The 14,067-nt window shown below is 39.4% G+C and overlaps 2 protein-coding genes across 2 annotated transcripts; one reads left to right on the top strand and one right to left on the bottom strand.

The window, feature by feature from the left end:
• Window positions 1–2,364: 2,364 nt before the first annotated feature.
• LOC143421699 (uncharacterized) lies at window positions 2,365–4,815 on the bottom strand. The gene is made up of 2 exons (XM_076891334.1): window positions 3,601–4,815; window positions 2,365–3,289 (listed from the first exon to the last, which is right to left on the bottom strand). The coding sequence occupies exons 1-2, from the start codon at window positions 3,990–3,992 to the stop codon at window positions 3,250–3,252; spliced, it is 432 nt and encodes a 143-aa protein (XP_076747449.1). The 5' UTR covers window positions 3,993–4,815; the 3' UTR covers window positions 2,365–3,249.
• A 516-nt stretch (window positions 4,816–5,331) lies between these two features.
• On the top strand, window positions 5,332–13,746 carry kcnk1b (potassium channel, subfamily K, member 1b). The gene is made up of 3 exons (XM_004556000.5): window positions 5,332–6,050; window positions 8,588–8,983; window positions 11,006–13,746. The coding sequence occupies exons 1-3, from the start codon at window positions 5,696–5,698 to the stop codon at window positions 11,260–11,262; spliced, it is 1,008 nt and encodes a 335-aa protein (XP_004556057.2). The 5' UTR covers window positions 5,332–5,695; the 3' UTR covers window positions 11,263–13,746.
• The last annotated feature ends 321 nt before the right edge of the window (window positions 13,747–14,067 follow it).

Raw genomic sequence — 14,067 nt, 5'->3', positions numbered from 1 at the left:
GGAATAAGAATAAGCACAAGTCAAATCAAGTGCCTTTTGAATTAAGGAATGGCACAGGGAAACACGTTTTAAGGCAAGATAACAATCAGATTAGTCCTCATTAAAGAAGAAAATGGGCACAGTTTCATGAATGAAGTGTTAGTCTCCTTCTTCAGTGATTATTAACTTCATCTGTAACCAGATAAGGGGACTAGGCCATCTTCGTGGCTACCAAGGTCTCCATAATCATGTTGTGTAATGAAAACAAAAGTTGTTTTCCTTTGATTAATCACCTTCTTATCTGTGTTTTCTTGAGATAAGAAGATGAATCTCTTGCCTCATCAAGAGAACATGCATGGCTATAGATAATGTAATTAAGAAAAATCATTCCAACCAATCTCAAACCCAAACTCCGTCTGCATCAGTACTTGTCCATCTGTGAGAGTACAAGAGCATATGATAAAGTTATAAGGCTTATCCCGGATTGTTACCACAGCTTTATTAGCTGGAAGTTTAGTAGGAAATCACTTCAGTGTGAACTGCTGACACACAAAAACGTCTGCTGTCAGAATACATTAAAACACGAGTTAGAAACCTGGAGTTGTCAAAATTAGAATCCACTGAGCACATCGTTATGTTCTTATTCACATTGATAGAAAACTTCCTTGCTGACCAACTTAAATAAAATGTAGTGTTTATTTTTGCATAGGATTATTATGTAGATCTTAATCTATAGTCTTTGTATAAAAGTTTTCTTTATATGTAAAAAAAAATAAATGAAAGTAAAGTCAGCTCAGTTCTACTTTTTTCTCTGGTCTTTGTACTGGAGTGTTTAATATATCTAACTTTTTTATATTACTTAAAGTGATATCCTGCTTTTTTTTGCAACTTATTACTTTTGACTTGCATGAGAACATGAGATCATCTGTTCCTTGTGAAATTAGGAACTGGCCTTACTCATGGTGTCACGGATTTGCTGATGCAGGAAAATAAATCATCTGACCTGAGCAACTGAACTGTAAACACAATATTTATGAGGACAGTTTCCTTAAGCTTTTATCCACAATGGTTTTTTTTTTCTTTACCTTTAAAATAAGACAGAATATCCTGGAATTAAATTAAATTAAAATAATTACCGGCAACTGCAGAATTTTAGCAGAAAATGTGATCCAGGACAATCCCATCATATTCTCCCAGTTAGCAATTATACTGTAAAGGAGTAGGTTGAACAAGAGACTGTGTGTACCTGAAATGATTAGGATTACACATATCAATCGTCTTGTTTTTTTTGAAGAAATAAAGGTAACATCTAAAAAACGGTACATTCATGTACACTAAGTATCTTTAATTTTGTGACAAAAACTCCCAGTAAATGTTGCATGTAAAAATAGGTTAGGTTAAGATTAAGGAAGTTTTTGTAAAGTAAACTGTCTCTAGGGGTGTAAGAAAAAAACAAACAAACCAAAAAAAACAAAAACCTTCTGTGAGCAAAAGTGTAACAGGAACAAAAAAAACCCACCCAAACAAACAAAAACACCCAGAAGCTGTTGGTGCTGATATGGTTAAAGAAAACATTTCATGTAATGAGATCCATATGTTAGACAAAAATTTAAAAAAAAAATGCTAATTTTGCAGAAGATCTAATGATCTGTCATTATTTTTACTTTCTCAGTTTTAATCTAATGACAGCAACAGTTTTGGTTGTATAGAACTGAAGAAAGCCCTTCTAATTGTTGACTCTTGCCTGCCACCTGCAGGTCTCTTGCTGGTATGCCTCGCCTCTCAGTGACAATAGATTTGTGCTCTCTGCGTTCAGTTTTTGCAGCCGTGTACCTTGGTAGCCCACTGTTCGCTCTGCTGTTCCAGTATTACCTGGTATGTCATCTAATAGAGTTATTACTGTTTCATATCAAACCCAGCAGCATCTTCAATATCCTTCATCAGGCGCCTGTGGCTCAGGTAGTAGAGCAGGTTGTCTACCAATCAGACTGATGGTTTGATCTCTAGTCCATATATCCTCAGGTAAGATACTGAACCCCAAGTTACCCCCACTGCATCCATCAAAGAGTGAGTTTGTGTGTGAATGTAAGAAAAAGTGCTTAGATGTAAAGGAAAAGGATTGTGTGAATGAGACTTGCAAATAGAAAGTGGTTTGAGTGCTCAAACTGAGTACAAAGGTTGTCACTCGGTTTACTTTCTAGCTGATATAATTATGTTATCTACATATTGCTAACTCAAGGCATCAACACCCTGCTGTATTTCAGATTGTAGTTAAATATTTTTATTTTGCAAACACAACATGGAGCCTCAAGATATAAATTCATCTTTTAAATTAATGCTTTATTAGGAGATTGGATGTATGCAACTGTATTCAAGATTCAAAGTGTTTATTGTCATGTGTCACAAGCAAAAAGGCATTTCTCTGTGCAATGAAATTCTTTCTTTGCTGTCCATCCACAGATGCCGATTAACATACACAATAGAAATAGAACATATAAATACAAATAGTACAAATAAATAAAGATAAGATAAGATAACCTTTATTAGTCCCACACGTGGGAAATTTGTTTTGTCACAGCAGGAAGTGGACAGTGCAAAAGTTATGAGGCAAAAATTAGAATACAATAAGAATAAATACAGTACACAACTGTACAGAATAGAATAAAATAAAATACTATATACAGTAGAATAAAATAAAAATAAATATACAATAAGATAAAAATAGAATACAAATACTATATACAACTGAGTAAAAATACAATGATGACAGAAAGGATTATTGCACTTAGTATTATTGCATATGTATGGATGTGTGTGCTTGATCAGTTAAAGTCTTTATTATGGAGTCTGACAGCAGTGGGGAGGAAAGACCTGCGAAATCTCTCCGTCCCACACCGTGGGTGCCGCAGTCTCCCACTGAAGGAGCTGCTCAGTGCTGTCACAGTCTGCTGCATGGGGTGGGAGATGTTGTCCATCAGGGATGACAGCTTAGCCGCCGTTCTCCTGTCACTCACCACCTCCACTGGGTCCAGAGGGCATCCTAGAACAGAGCTGGCCCTTCGGATCACCCTGTTCAGTCTCTTCCTGTCCCCAGCAGAGATGCTGCCACCCCAGCAGACCACGCCATAAAAGATAGCAGAAGCCACAACAGAGTCATAGAATTTCTTCAGGAGTGGGCCCTCCACTCCAAACGACCTGAGTCTCCGCAGCAGGTACAGCCTGCTCTGCCCTTTCCTGTAGAGGGCGTCTGAGTTATGAGTCCAGTCCAGTCTATTGTTCAGATGAACACCAAGGTACCTGTAGCTGTAGTCTGCAGCCGATGTTGCAGAATGAAGACAGAAAAGCAGACAAAATATGGAGATGTGAAACAGAGATGTGTGCAAAAGAGCTTTAGCTTAATATGCTGGCTTAATTTGCAGGATGACTTGATGTGCAAAAGATTTTTATTATTACTGTTCAAAAAAAGGTCAGCTGTTCAAGAGTCTGATGGCAGTGGGGAAGAAGGAGTTAGTGAGTCTGGATGTTGTGGATTTCACACTTCTGAACCTCCGCCCCGAGGGCAGAAGTGTGAACAGTCCGTGTTGGGGGTGTGTGGGGTCTTTGAGGATGGAGGCAGCTCACCTCTGGACTCTGCGATGGTAGATGCTCTGCAGAGAGGGCAGTGGAGTCTTGATGATCTTCTCCGCAGTTGTTATCACTCTCTGCAGGTGTTTGCGGTTCATAGCAGTAGTGCTGCCGTACCATGCAGTGATGCAGCTGGTCAGGGTGCTCTCCACAATGCAGCTGTAGAACCTGCTGAGGATCTTGGCCGACATACCAAATTTCCTCAGCCTCCCTAGGAAATACAGCCGCTGCTGAGCCTTCTTGATCAGCTGTGTGGTGTTCAGTGACCAGGTGAGGTCCTCAGAGATGTAGACACCCAGGTACCTAAAGCTGATCACCCTCTCCACTTCAAGGCCCTGGATTAACAGCGGCTGATGAGGCCTCCTCTTCTTCCTCGTGTCCACTATCATATAATGTAATTCCTGCACTTGTTACAAAGTGTGTATGATGCAAAATCTGAGCCCTCATGCAGGAATAACATTGAGTGACTATCAGAAATGCCAATTTTTAACTGGGTGCACAGTTCTCAGTATTTATACACTCAAAACTAACTATTTATGCCCAAAATAATGATTTCATGCAATTTAAGTACATGTAAATTTAGTAATTTTTTTCCATTGTTACAATGGAAAACGTTAAATTAAATGGAATCTGGGTGCTCTACCGGTCTTATTTGGATAGGTGGCGCTCTTATTTGAATTTGTGTTAACCTAGGTTAATTGCATAGTCTTTTAATAAATAATTTATTGTCATTCCTCTCCCATCGGTCTCAGTTACGTGACCAGGATCTCCCCTGTTCTGTGGAAAAAGAGAAGCAATTAAAGATTTAGCTACTCATTGCTCAGGCGTTGGAAACAAAGTGAAGAGTTTTATATAATCTGATTTTATTCGGTGTATTGTACAAGCAATCCCGCAAAAACTTTTAAACACTTGAAAAACTTTAAAAAAAAAATGCTGTGTGACAGGAAAACACTTCGAGTAACGCAAAACATATTTTCGAAGGGCAGGTAACTTTAAAGAAACAAAAGCAGAAGTTTGACAGGGGTAATCCATGCATAATGACTGTTGATGCATCGTTGTAAACCATACCACACCTTTGACTCAGTATTTTTCCTTTCTATGTCATCAATGCAAAGAACACTCTTCAGTAAGTACAACTGTGATGTAGTCGCCCTTGCGTATTTCGACTGTATGTTGTCTGATGGTGATATATATATATATATTTACAATGGAACATATTGGATATATCACTTCTATCTGACATATTTAGTTGTTATGTCTTCCAAAATATTCTTGTTTCATTTTTAATAACAATGATGTAACACCCATTCTACCTGCATTAGCTTTAACTTTGATATTTTAGGTATTGTGTCACCACAAACCTCAGTTCATGTGATTGAGATCTGGCAGCCAGGAGTGGACCAGCAATGGGCCGTCATTCTGTCATTCTGTATGTAGGACAGAAGTAAGTGTTGGCTGTCACAGAACTGGGCCAATAATAATTTAGCCATTTGGGACCTGAGTCTCCACGCCTCAGTTAACCCCAGGCCCCCCTGTGGGTACACTGGGGCGTTTCTTCATCTACCCAACATGACAGCCATCTGTGGTCTTTTCTGACGTCTCTCGATTGTTTTGACTAGAAATCGAAAGACAGGCTCGGCTACCTGCGGGGGGAGAAAGGGGAAGTTCTTGCGTCACACGCCCTTTGTCGTCGCCACATCATTTGATGCCTTCAGAAGCGCTTGAAGCTCGGATTTTCCCCCACTGAGTAAAAGCTAAACACTTAGATTAGGAGTCAGCCTCTTAGAAATGTGCCTTTTGGGGGGGTTTATCTATCCAAAGGATCTCCAGTGACGACAGCGTACCAACTCGATACGCGTTTGTAGTATAAACACTCTTTTTGTAAAGATATTACGTCGAGATTACCGACTGCACTTGAAAGCACCAAGTGGCAGGTTTCAGTCAGGGGAAAGCGGTTCCTCGTTTTGCTCTTTGTCTCTATTACATCCCTGCGTGTAGGATATATGCTGTCAATTTAGGACGTTAGACGGTCAAATTAACACCGTAGACAAACGTAGCTTAGTATCACACCGGTGTGATACACCTCTTAAAAATGCTCCAGTCTTTAGCCAGCAATTCCTGTGTGCGTTTGATACAGACTCACAAATCGACGTGGTATTTCGTCTCCCTGGTGGTGGGCTACCTCCTCTATCTCATATTCGGCGCAGTTGTTTTCTCATCGGTCGAGCTGCCCTACGAAGACCTCCTGCGGCAGGATCTGAGGACCATTAAGAAGCAGTTCCTCCAGGAAAATGACTGCCTCTCCGAGGAGCGGCTGGAGCAGTTTCTTAGGAAGGCGCTGGAGGCGAGCAATTACGGGGTATCCATCCTGAATAACGCATCGGCCAACTGGAACTGGGACTTCACCTCAGCGCTGTTTTTCGCCAGCACGGTGCTGTCCACCACAGGTAGGTCCTGGGCAGGCCGGGTGATGCTGCAGCCGAGCATGGCGCAGAATAGCGCAGAAAAGGCGCCTGACAAGGCCACACAAACGGGTCTTAGTACAAACGGGACTTTATATTTTGAAATATATAATCTTTGTGTTTTGCGTTTATGTTGACACCGGAAACCCCGTTTACACACATTAACCCACTCTAAAAGAGCAACCCTTGCTGCAACACACACACACACACACACACACACACACACACACACACACACACACACACACACACACACACACACACACACACCATATAAATCCAATCCATTATTATTATTAATATATATATATATTTACAGCTAGCGATAGAAATTTAAATATCTTCTTCTAACAGCTATAGCTGGAGAAGCAGGCCTTAACCCTCCCAGACAGCCACACATATTCTGCTTTAGGCAAGTGCATCACACACGTGGTTTTCTGTCACTTTTTCCAAGGTGTAAGAAATAGCTTTGTTAAGTTAGAAGTTATGTATTTCTTTTCCCGGATAACTTCACAAAGGGCACGCCTGCCTTGCTGATCAGTCAGCGCACAGGAAGAACTTTAGCCTGACAGATTGGCAGCAGTGAGGTTACAACATACACGGTAGTAAAGGGACCCTGTGCCCCAGTTGCTTCCTAAATGGGGAAAAATGATCGCATTATCTTGTTTTAAGTCTCAACAGAACTGATGACTGTAAACAGGACCTGACTGAGGTCTGCGTTTTTGCCTGCGTGTCATTTTACCATTCAGTCTCAGACACTCCCTGTTATTGTTGGATATTTTCTGTTGCCTTTGTTACCTTACAAAAACACATTACTCAATAGATGTGCAGTGACAATTATGGTATTACCTAGGGCAGGTCTTATTCTGAAGTGATGTAGTTACACTGTAGCTGCTAACTAACAAGTGGAGGTGAACTATTTGGGATTTTTGTCACAAGGAAACAGTTTTATCACTTGCATGTTGTGAGGCGGTAGTCCTGTGTTTTCAGCCTCTTTTTTAGGTCTGGTATGTTTTCACACCAATGCAAGTTTAGAAAAGTGAGCACAAAGTTGTTCAGCATGACTTAAACTAGACCACAGATACTGATAAAGCTTAAGCAGACAGAAACATGGCTGCAGAGAAGGTGTAGGAATGACTGTATGCATACTAATATAAAGTGCAATTAAAATATAAATGCTGGAACTGGAATTTGCAAATCTCAATTCACAATAAAACACAGAAAAAATAAAATGTTTAAAAATGCATCATTTTAGGAAAAATGTTTGCTCATTTTGAATTTGGTTGCAGCAACATGTCTGCAAAAAGTCGCAAAGGTTCCATGTTTTCCACTGTTTAGCCTCCCCTCTTCTTTTAATAGAAGTCTAAACATCTGGAGGAGACCAGCTGCAGAGACATACTTTTTTGGCATTTGTGGTGCTTTCCCAGATGTGCACAATGTCAGTTCCATAGTCACGGGTTCGCACCCCCATACCATCAGAGATGCAGGTTTTTGAACTGATCGCAAGCCAGATGGTCCCTCTCCTCTGTAATCCAGAGGATCCAGTATCCATGTTTTTTCTTTTGTTTTTGTTTTTAAACATAACATTTTTTTGTTACGTTTGTTACGAACTTACAAAATGAGATTTGGCTCAGACAGGACCTACTTTAACCTGAAAACTGTGCTCGCAGACAATGATTTCTGGAAGTGTTCCTGAGCAGATTCAGTGATTGTGACAACAAAATCATTCCTGTTTTTATTGCAGTTTCACCTGAGTGCTTGAAGATTATAGAAGTCTGCTACTGATTTGTAGCCTTGTCTCTTGCACACAGAGACTTCTTCAGACTCTTTTGATGACACTATGTACTGTGTAGATAATGAGATGTTTACAGTCGTCACAGTCTTACGTTTAGGAACATTATTCTAAGATTGTTCCACAGATTACAGATGCAGTTTCTTGCATCTTTACTTCTGAGAAACTGTGCCGCTATAAGATGCTCTTTTTATACCCAAGCATGTTACCTACCTGTTGCCAAATAATGTAATTAGTTGGAATAAAATACTACTCACTTTTCAGACTTTTGAGATCTGTTGCTGCTGTAAAAGTCAAAATTAGCTCATATATATACTTTTTTAAATGAAATTTAAAAAAAAAAAGTTCAGTTATCTTAAATTTAGATTGAAGTCCAAGACAAACTGCATTAAAAAAATAAAGGAAACTTGTTGCGTGCCACAAAATACTAAAAAAAGAAGTCGTAACTTTTATATCCTCCAAATGTTTGTTTTACTCAGTAACTGTGATGCAGGATGTTGCTGTTAGTTAAATTGAGCTCTCTTCCCATGAAATGCAAACAAGCTACAATCTTACAGTGCATTTACAGATCGCCTTTCATGGTAAATATTTGCGTGGTTCTTTCCTGCAGTCACACCTGACGTGGCAGGAGAAAGAACAACAGACTATGATTTATAGCAGTGATTACAGAAGCGTTGCAATCCTACATTATTCTGCAGCTTTTGATGGTCTTAATGTTTTTCCTCTGCAGGATATGGGCACACAGCACCACTCTCAGACGGCGGGAAGGCCTTCTGCATTATTTACTCCATGATCGGCATCCCCTTCACCCTTCTATTCCTCACTGCTGTGGTGCAACGGATCATGGTATTTAGCACACGGAGGCCGATCACGTACATCCACACACACTGGGGCCTGTCCAAGCCACTGGTGGCCATTGTTCATGCCACTGTGCTCGCCATGTTGGCCGTCTCTTGCTTCTTCCTTATCCCTGCTGCCATCTTCTCGGTGCTGGAAGAAAACTGGAACTTCCTAGAGTCCTTCTACTTCTGCTTCATTTCGCTCAGCACCATTGGCCTCGGAGACTACGTGCCCGGAGAGGCTGCCAATCAGAAGTTCAGGGAGCTCTACAAAGTGGGCATCACTGGTGAGTGTCGCTTTTGAGAGTGTTAGTAGCTAACTGTCCACTTTGATTCTTATCAGAGGTTTTTTAGTGATATTATATAACTAAATTATTCTGTAGATCTATTATTTTGGTCTAATCACTATTAAGAAAATACATTTTTGGATTACGGTATCGTTCTTAGTGCCTCTGATTCTCAAAATTACAACATCCTTCATAAACTAGGACCTGCTTTGTTTGCACTTAAAAACAGCACTCGCTTCCTAATTAAGCTATAAAGTGAGGAAAGAGCCTCAACAAGTCACACATAGTGTCAGAATGTGTAACATATGCTAAAGAGATTGTCTTTATTTGTTCAACTCTCATTTGGAAATAACAGCTGTAGAATACGGCCAGAGTTTGAGCTCATTATCACGGATGGATTAAATTGAGGGTGGTGTAAGGGATAAAACAGCAGATAATGCAGGGCAGCAACAGGACTAACACGTCAGAGGGTGAGACAGGAACTTATGCTGTTTAAATAGACCAGCAGATCAGGAGGGCGTGTTTGGTACGATGAAAGCAGAGCAGTGTTATGTGTGGGTGAGCCAGTTGCCTGCCCAAATTAGCTCACAGGCTTCACTTCATTTAAATTGCAAATGTGTCAGAACGAATGCTGTTATTTTTCCGATGTGAGAAAAATCACTTTTAGCGGGTTTTAATATGGCCAACTTTGATCTGCCTCTTTGTGACACAGTTAGCTGGGTCTATCTTTGACCTGTTTGTGAAAATTACACCATGCGCCGTGTTGTGAGTGGATGCATCAGAATTACAGGCAGGTAGGTTTTATGTCATCATCAAAGAAGGGCCATATACACGTGGTGTCTAGGATATAGCTTTTTCTACAGTAAAGTAGAAGTAATCACTGCCTTCTACTTGAGTCTGCACATTCAATTTCTTAAAACCTTCAGTTAAAATTGCCAGTTATATGCATGTTTTTTATGTGTTTAAAGCCATATTAGTTATTCTAATAAACAAGGTTAGAGCAGTTTTAAATCTGGACGATAACCTACTGGAGACAGCAGGAAGGTCTTGCCTGCATTTTCTGGTTGTCTTGTGCAGCATATTCTTAGCAGCACCGTTAAAGTTAAGAGTGCAAAAAAGTGAAACTCAGTTTAAACCCATAGTCTCATCAGGGAGTCAAATGTTATTCCACTCGACTGTCTCCAGCATTTGTGATGTGGGTGTGTGGTCAGAGAGCCAGAGAGAGAGAGAAATAGACGTCAATTTGTAGGCACAATGTGCCAGTCTGTAGGAGGAGACGAGGCAGGAACAGAACGTGTCTGTTTGCATGAATGGCTCCAGACACATTCGTACAACTTCCTCTGTGAAGAATTACATGCATCGGAAGTGATATGACCATAACTGTGTTACCATTGTGATGTAAGTAGAACAACTAAAAAACAGCAGGCGTTTTGTTTAGTATATACTGAACAAACTACCTCATTTGCTAAAATCTCTTCAGTCTTGCCTTTGGGGTTAAGCAGCCACTCCTTCTGTGAGTTGCACTCGGGATTTGCACTATTCAGTGCATTCTGTATGTGTGCATTTAAACTGATAAAAACAGTAAAGAATAGCATTTCCTACAAATGCCAGGCTCTGTTTTGATATGGAAAAAACCACCAACTATCAGTGTTACACTATCCTTTCCATTTTCTCTTTGTTTCATTCTAAAGCATGCTCCATGTTTTTGTTAACATGGATGGTTTGCACTGCCCTCTTGTGTTGATCCATAAAACAACAGTGTTTATGAGTAAATCCACTGGGTTTGTATCAAGTAGCAAAACATCATCTGCAGCTACCATGCTGAAAAAATATGCTGCATTATAAATGATAAATATGCTGCAGGTATGAGATTAAGTCAGGCTTTAAACCTCTATTTAAATCCAGGGGAAGTGATTTCACATCAGGATTAAAGAAAATGCTTTTAATATGGTGTTAATTACACTAAGCACTGCAGATCATTACTCATATGCCTCCTAATCCTTATTTTTTTTGTCTCATCAGTCTACCTGATCTTGGGCCTCATAGTCATGCTAGTGGTGCTGGAGACCTTCTGTGAGCTGCAACAACTGAAGCAGCTCAGGAAAATGTTCTACCTGAAGAAGGAGAAGCCGGTCGACCGCCTCGCCATTTTGGAACACGATCAACTCTCCTTCACTACGGTGTCCAACAGCGGCACAACCCAGAGCCAGGACAAATCCCAGATGTTTGTTAGCGTCCCGACTCTGGCCTCTCCCAACGACGATCCTATGATCCAGTAAAATTCACTTATTAAGGGATTAAAAATGTAGAAGTGAGACAGAGAGAATGAGTAGATCTTAGCTGTAGGCTTTGTTTAACACTCAGCCCTGCAAATTTTAGTCGTAAAAGAAAAAAAGAGAGATCAAGCAAACGTTTTCCTTTAGTGAACCACAATACTGACAATAGTGTTACGCAGCAGAGATTAAAATTATGTATATTAATAAGGCAGAAAATGAATATTGTAACAGTGGCTATAAATACAGAGGCAGTGATAAAAGAGAAAAAAAACCTTCTGCTGTATTTCTGTCCTACAGACGCTCGGCACCATTGAAAGCTGCATTATTTATTGCATATTTAGGAATACTTTCAAAGTTAGGCTTTTTTGAATTTAGCTAAAATGCAGGACAAATCTCTGTTGTCTGTCTTAAAATAGTACATAAACATGTGTGCATCTTGTAAATAGAGATGCTTGACAGATATGTGGAATGTACATAATCAGGTTAATGTTTGAAAATGTAAATGTGACACCTCCAATTATTCCACGCCGTGAAGATGCTTCAAAGTGATGTTGATACATCTAAAAGGAAACTAATTATTTTAAGCTGTTTACTTGAAACGTGTCATCAGATTTTTATTTAAAAGTTGTTTTTTTTAAAAGTCAAATTAGATTATTGCTCGGCACAGTTTGTGGCGCTCCTCGCTGTTGAATTGGCTCCTGCTGAGTTTCAGGTTCCTGTTTTCGTTGCATATTATGTTTTTCACGATGGATTTATGAGGTTGACATCAGAATACATCCTGAGAACATGATCGTTTTGAGAAAGCTTTTTAAAAAAACAGGCTTTTTTTCCCCCACAGCGGACTTCCAATTAGAAACACTTTACAAGCATGTTGTTTCTCTTTTTAAGTCTGCTTGGGTCATCTTCATAGAGGTGTTAAATATTCCGGTCGCACTCCACATTGTCATATTACATCGGGAAAAACATTTGTGGATTTTCTCATGCTGCAGCTCTGTTTGGGAGTTGTTACTGTGTCAAGCACTATAATTTATTGATTCATCTGAATGGCTTAACATGTGCTAAAGTGTCTGAAAAGGGATGTGACGTTAGCCCGGTTCGAACAGAGAACTGCAGAGGGCTGACCCGTGGCATTTTACCTTCAACAAAGAGAGCTCAGTTTGCACAAGGACCCGAGTACAAGAATTCCTGAAAACCTTAGATTTTTTAAAATTTTTTTATTGGAAAGACTTTTTTTTTGTTCATGGATACTTCGTAAAACTTGAGAGTTGCTCTAAGCTAGAAAAGAACAGTGTTGAACAGCACATTTTTTAGCGTATGTACAAAGTTTGAATAAAGAAGTGTACGTTTTTGAATATTAAGTGGGGAAGGTTTACAAAATATTCTCGGTAATTAATTCAAGCAATTCATTTCTATACACGGTGCAATAGGAAAAGAGGAAATTATGAACTCCAGAGTAGGAGCGCAGCTAAATCCCAGTTTTTATCCATTGTCTCAGATTTAAATCGAATTAAGTGACTTTAAATGAACGAGTTTTAGGACTGAGGGAAAGTGTTATGTCAGATACAGTAGTTTCATGGTCATCATCCGTCCTCTAATCTGTTTGGTGCAAACAGACGACCGCTCAAACAGTGACGCATGCTGCTGTAATGAAAAACCTCGTTCTCTGAACGGTGACACCGGTACAATCTGTTTTATGGAGATAAAGTTCTGACCTCGTCTTTCGCATCAGGTTACAGCTTTTCATCAGGTTTTGAATGTAATGTTTTTTTAATGCCTTTTTTTTTTGCTACATGACATTTAAAGCCCTGTGAGAGTGCAGAAAAACTGACTCCTCTGCTGACTTTAAATTCAGTTTCATTTGTTTGGAACAGTGCATACAGGTGTCATGACCTGAAAGATTACCACTCGAGTTGGTTCACTGATCTGCAACAGTGTGTTCTGTAGATCAGTGGTTTTCTCTCTTTCTATTTTTATGCCAGTCTGGTCCTTCATGTGAACTGTGAAACACTGATCTTGTTCAGATTTCTTCAGGAGAAGAAGGAGAACTTGAAACTTGGGGGTTACTCGCCTTATTTTTACTGTAAGATGTTTAAATTGCTTTGTAGACAGATTAAGCTAATTGATGCTAAGGCTTTGATCCTACATGTTATATCAAAGGCAAAGGCTATCAGGTGAGGTAGTTCTAGCTTTGATTCGGGAATAAACATCGTATGAAGGATTACAAATGGAAGTACACTGACGTTATTTATTCATGCTGAGAAATGGCATGTTTGGAGTATTTGTATTCATGAGTTTTTTGTACATATCTCTTCAGTGGTGGATGCTATAGATTTACATTTCTTGTTAAGTACTTTAGTGTTGCAAGACTACGATTGTCATGAATACCATTGTGTATCAAGGTTTTACATGAACTTCATTTCAGCATAGGAATAAGAAACAAATAAACTGTAAAAGTGTGTCTTAAATAAAGTGTTTGTTATTAATTAATTGGATTTCTTTGTTTTGTTTTGTGTCATGAATTGCAAAGCACAGACCCAAAATGCTGGCTATTAGGATGACACAAGTGAGATAAGATAACATAAGATAAGATAACTCTTTGCTGTCATTTCACAGTCATACTTAGTACAATAGTACAACGAAATTGGAAACTGTCCATGTTGGCACTAAGCACAATTAAACACAACAAAAATGCAACACAACACTTTAAAGTTGTGTTTTTAAAAAGTGCAAAAAAAAAAATGTAACAAAACACTAACCTTTATTTTTGCAATTGCAATTTCCAAAGCCAACAAAGTTAATAACAAAATC

Source organism: Maylandia zebra, linkage group LG13, assembly GCF_041146795.1.
Source record: "Maylandia zebra isolate NMK-2024a linkage group LG13, Mzebra_GT3a, whole genome shotgun sequence".
Lineage (NCBI taxonomy): Eukaryota > Metazoa > Chordata > Actinopteri > Cichliformes > Cichlidae > Maylandia > Maylandia zebra.
This window is presented reverse-complemented; position numbering and strand designations above follow the sequence as displayed.

What these genes read in the sequence shown, in the direction of transcription:
- LOC143421699 (XM_076891334.1), bottom strand. Translation starts at nt 3,992, where the DNA reads ATGATAGTGGACACGAGGAAGAAGAGGAGGCCTCATCAGCCGCTGTTA. An exon ending in TACCATCGCAGAGTCCAGAG is followed by an intron (nt 3,290 to 3,600) that starts GTGAGCTGCCTC and finishes CATCGGCTGCAG; the next exon opens with ACTACAGCTACAGGTACCTT.
- kcnk1b (XM_004556000.5), top strand. Translation starts at nt 5,696, where the DNA reads ATGCTCCAGTCTTTAGCCAGCAATTCCTGTGTGCGTTTGATACAGACT. An exon ending in CACGGTGCTGTCCACCACAG is followed by an intron (nt 6,051 to 8,587) that starts GTAGGTCCTGGG and finishes TTTCCTCTGCAG; the next exon opens with GATATGGGCACACAGCACCA. An exon ending in CTACAAAGTGGGCATCACTG is followed by an intron (nt 8,984 to 11,005) that starts GTGAGTGTCGCT and finishes TTGTCTCATCAG; the next exon opens with TCTACCTGATCTTGGGCCTC.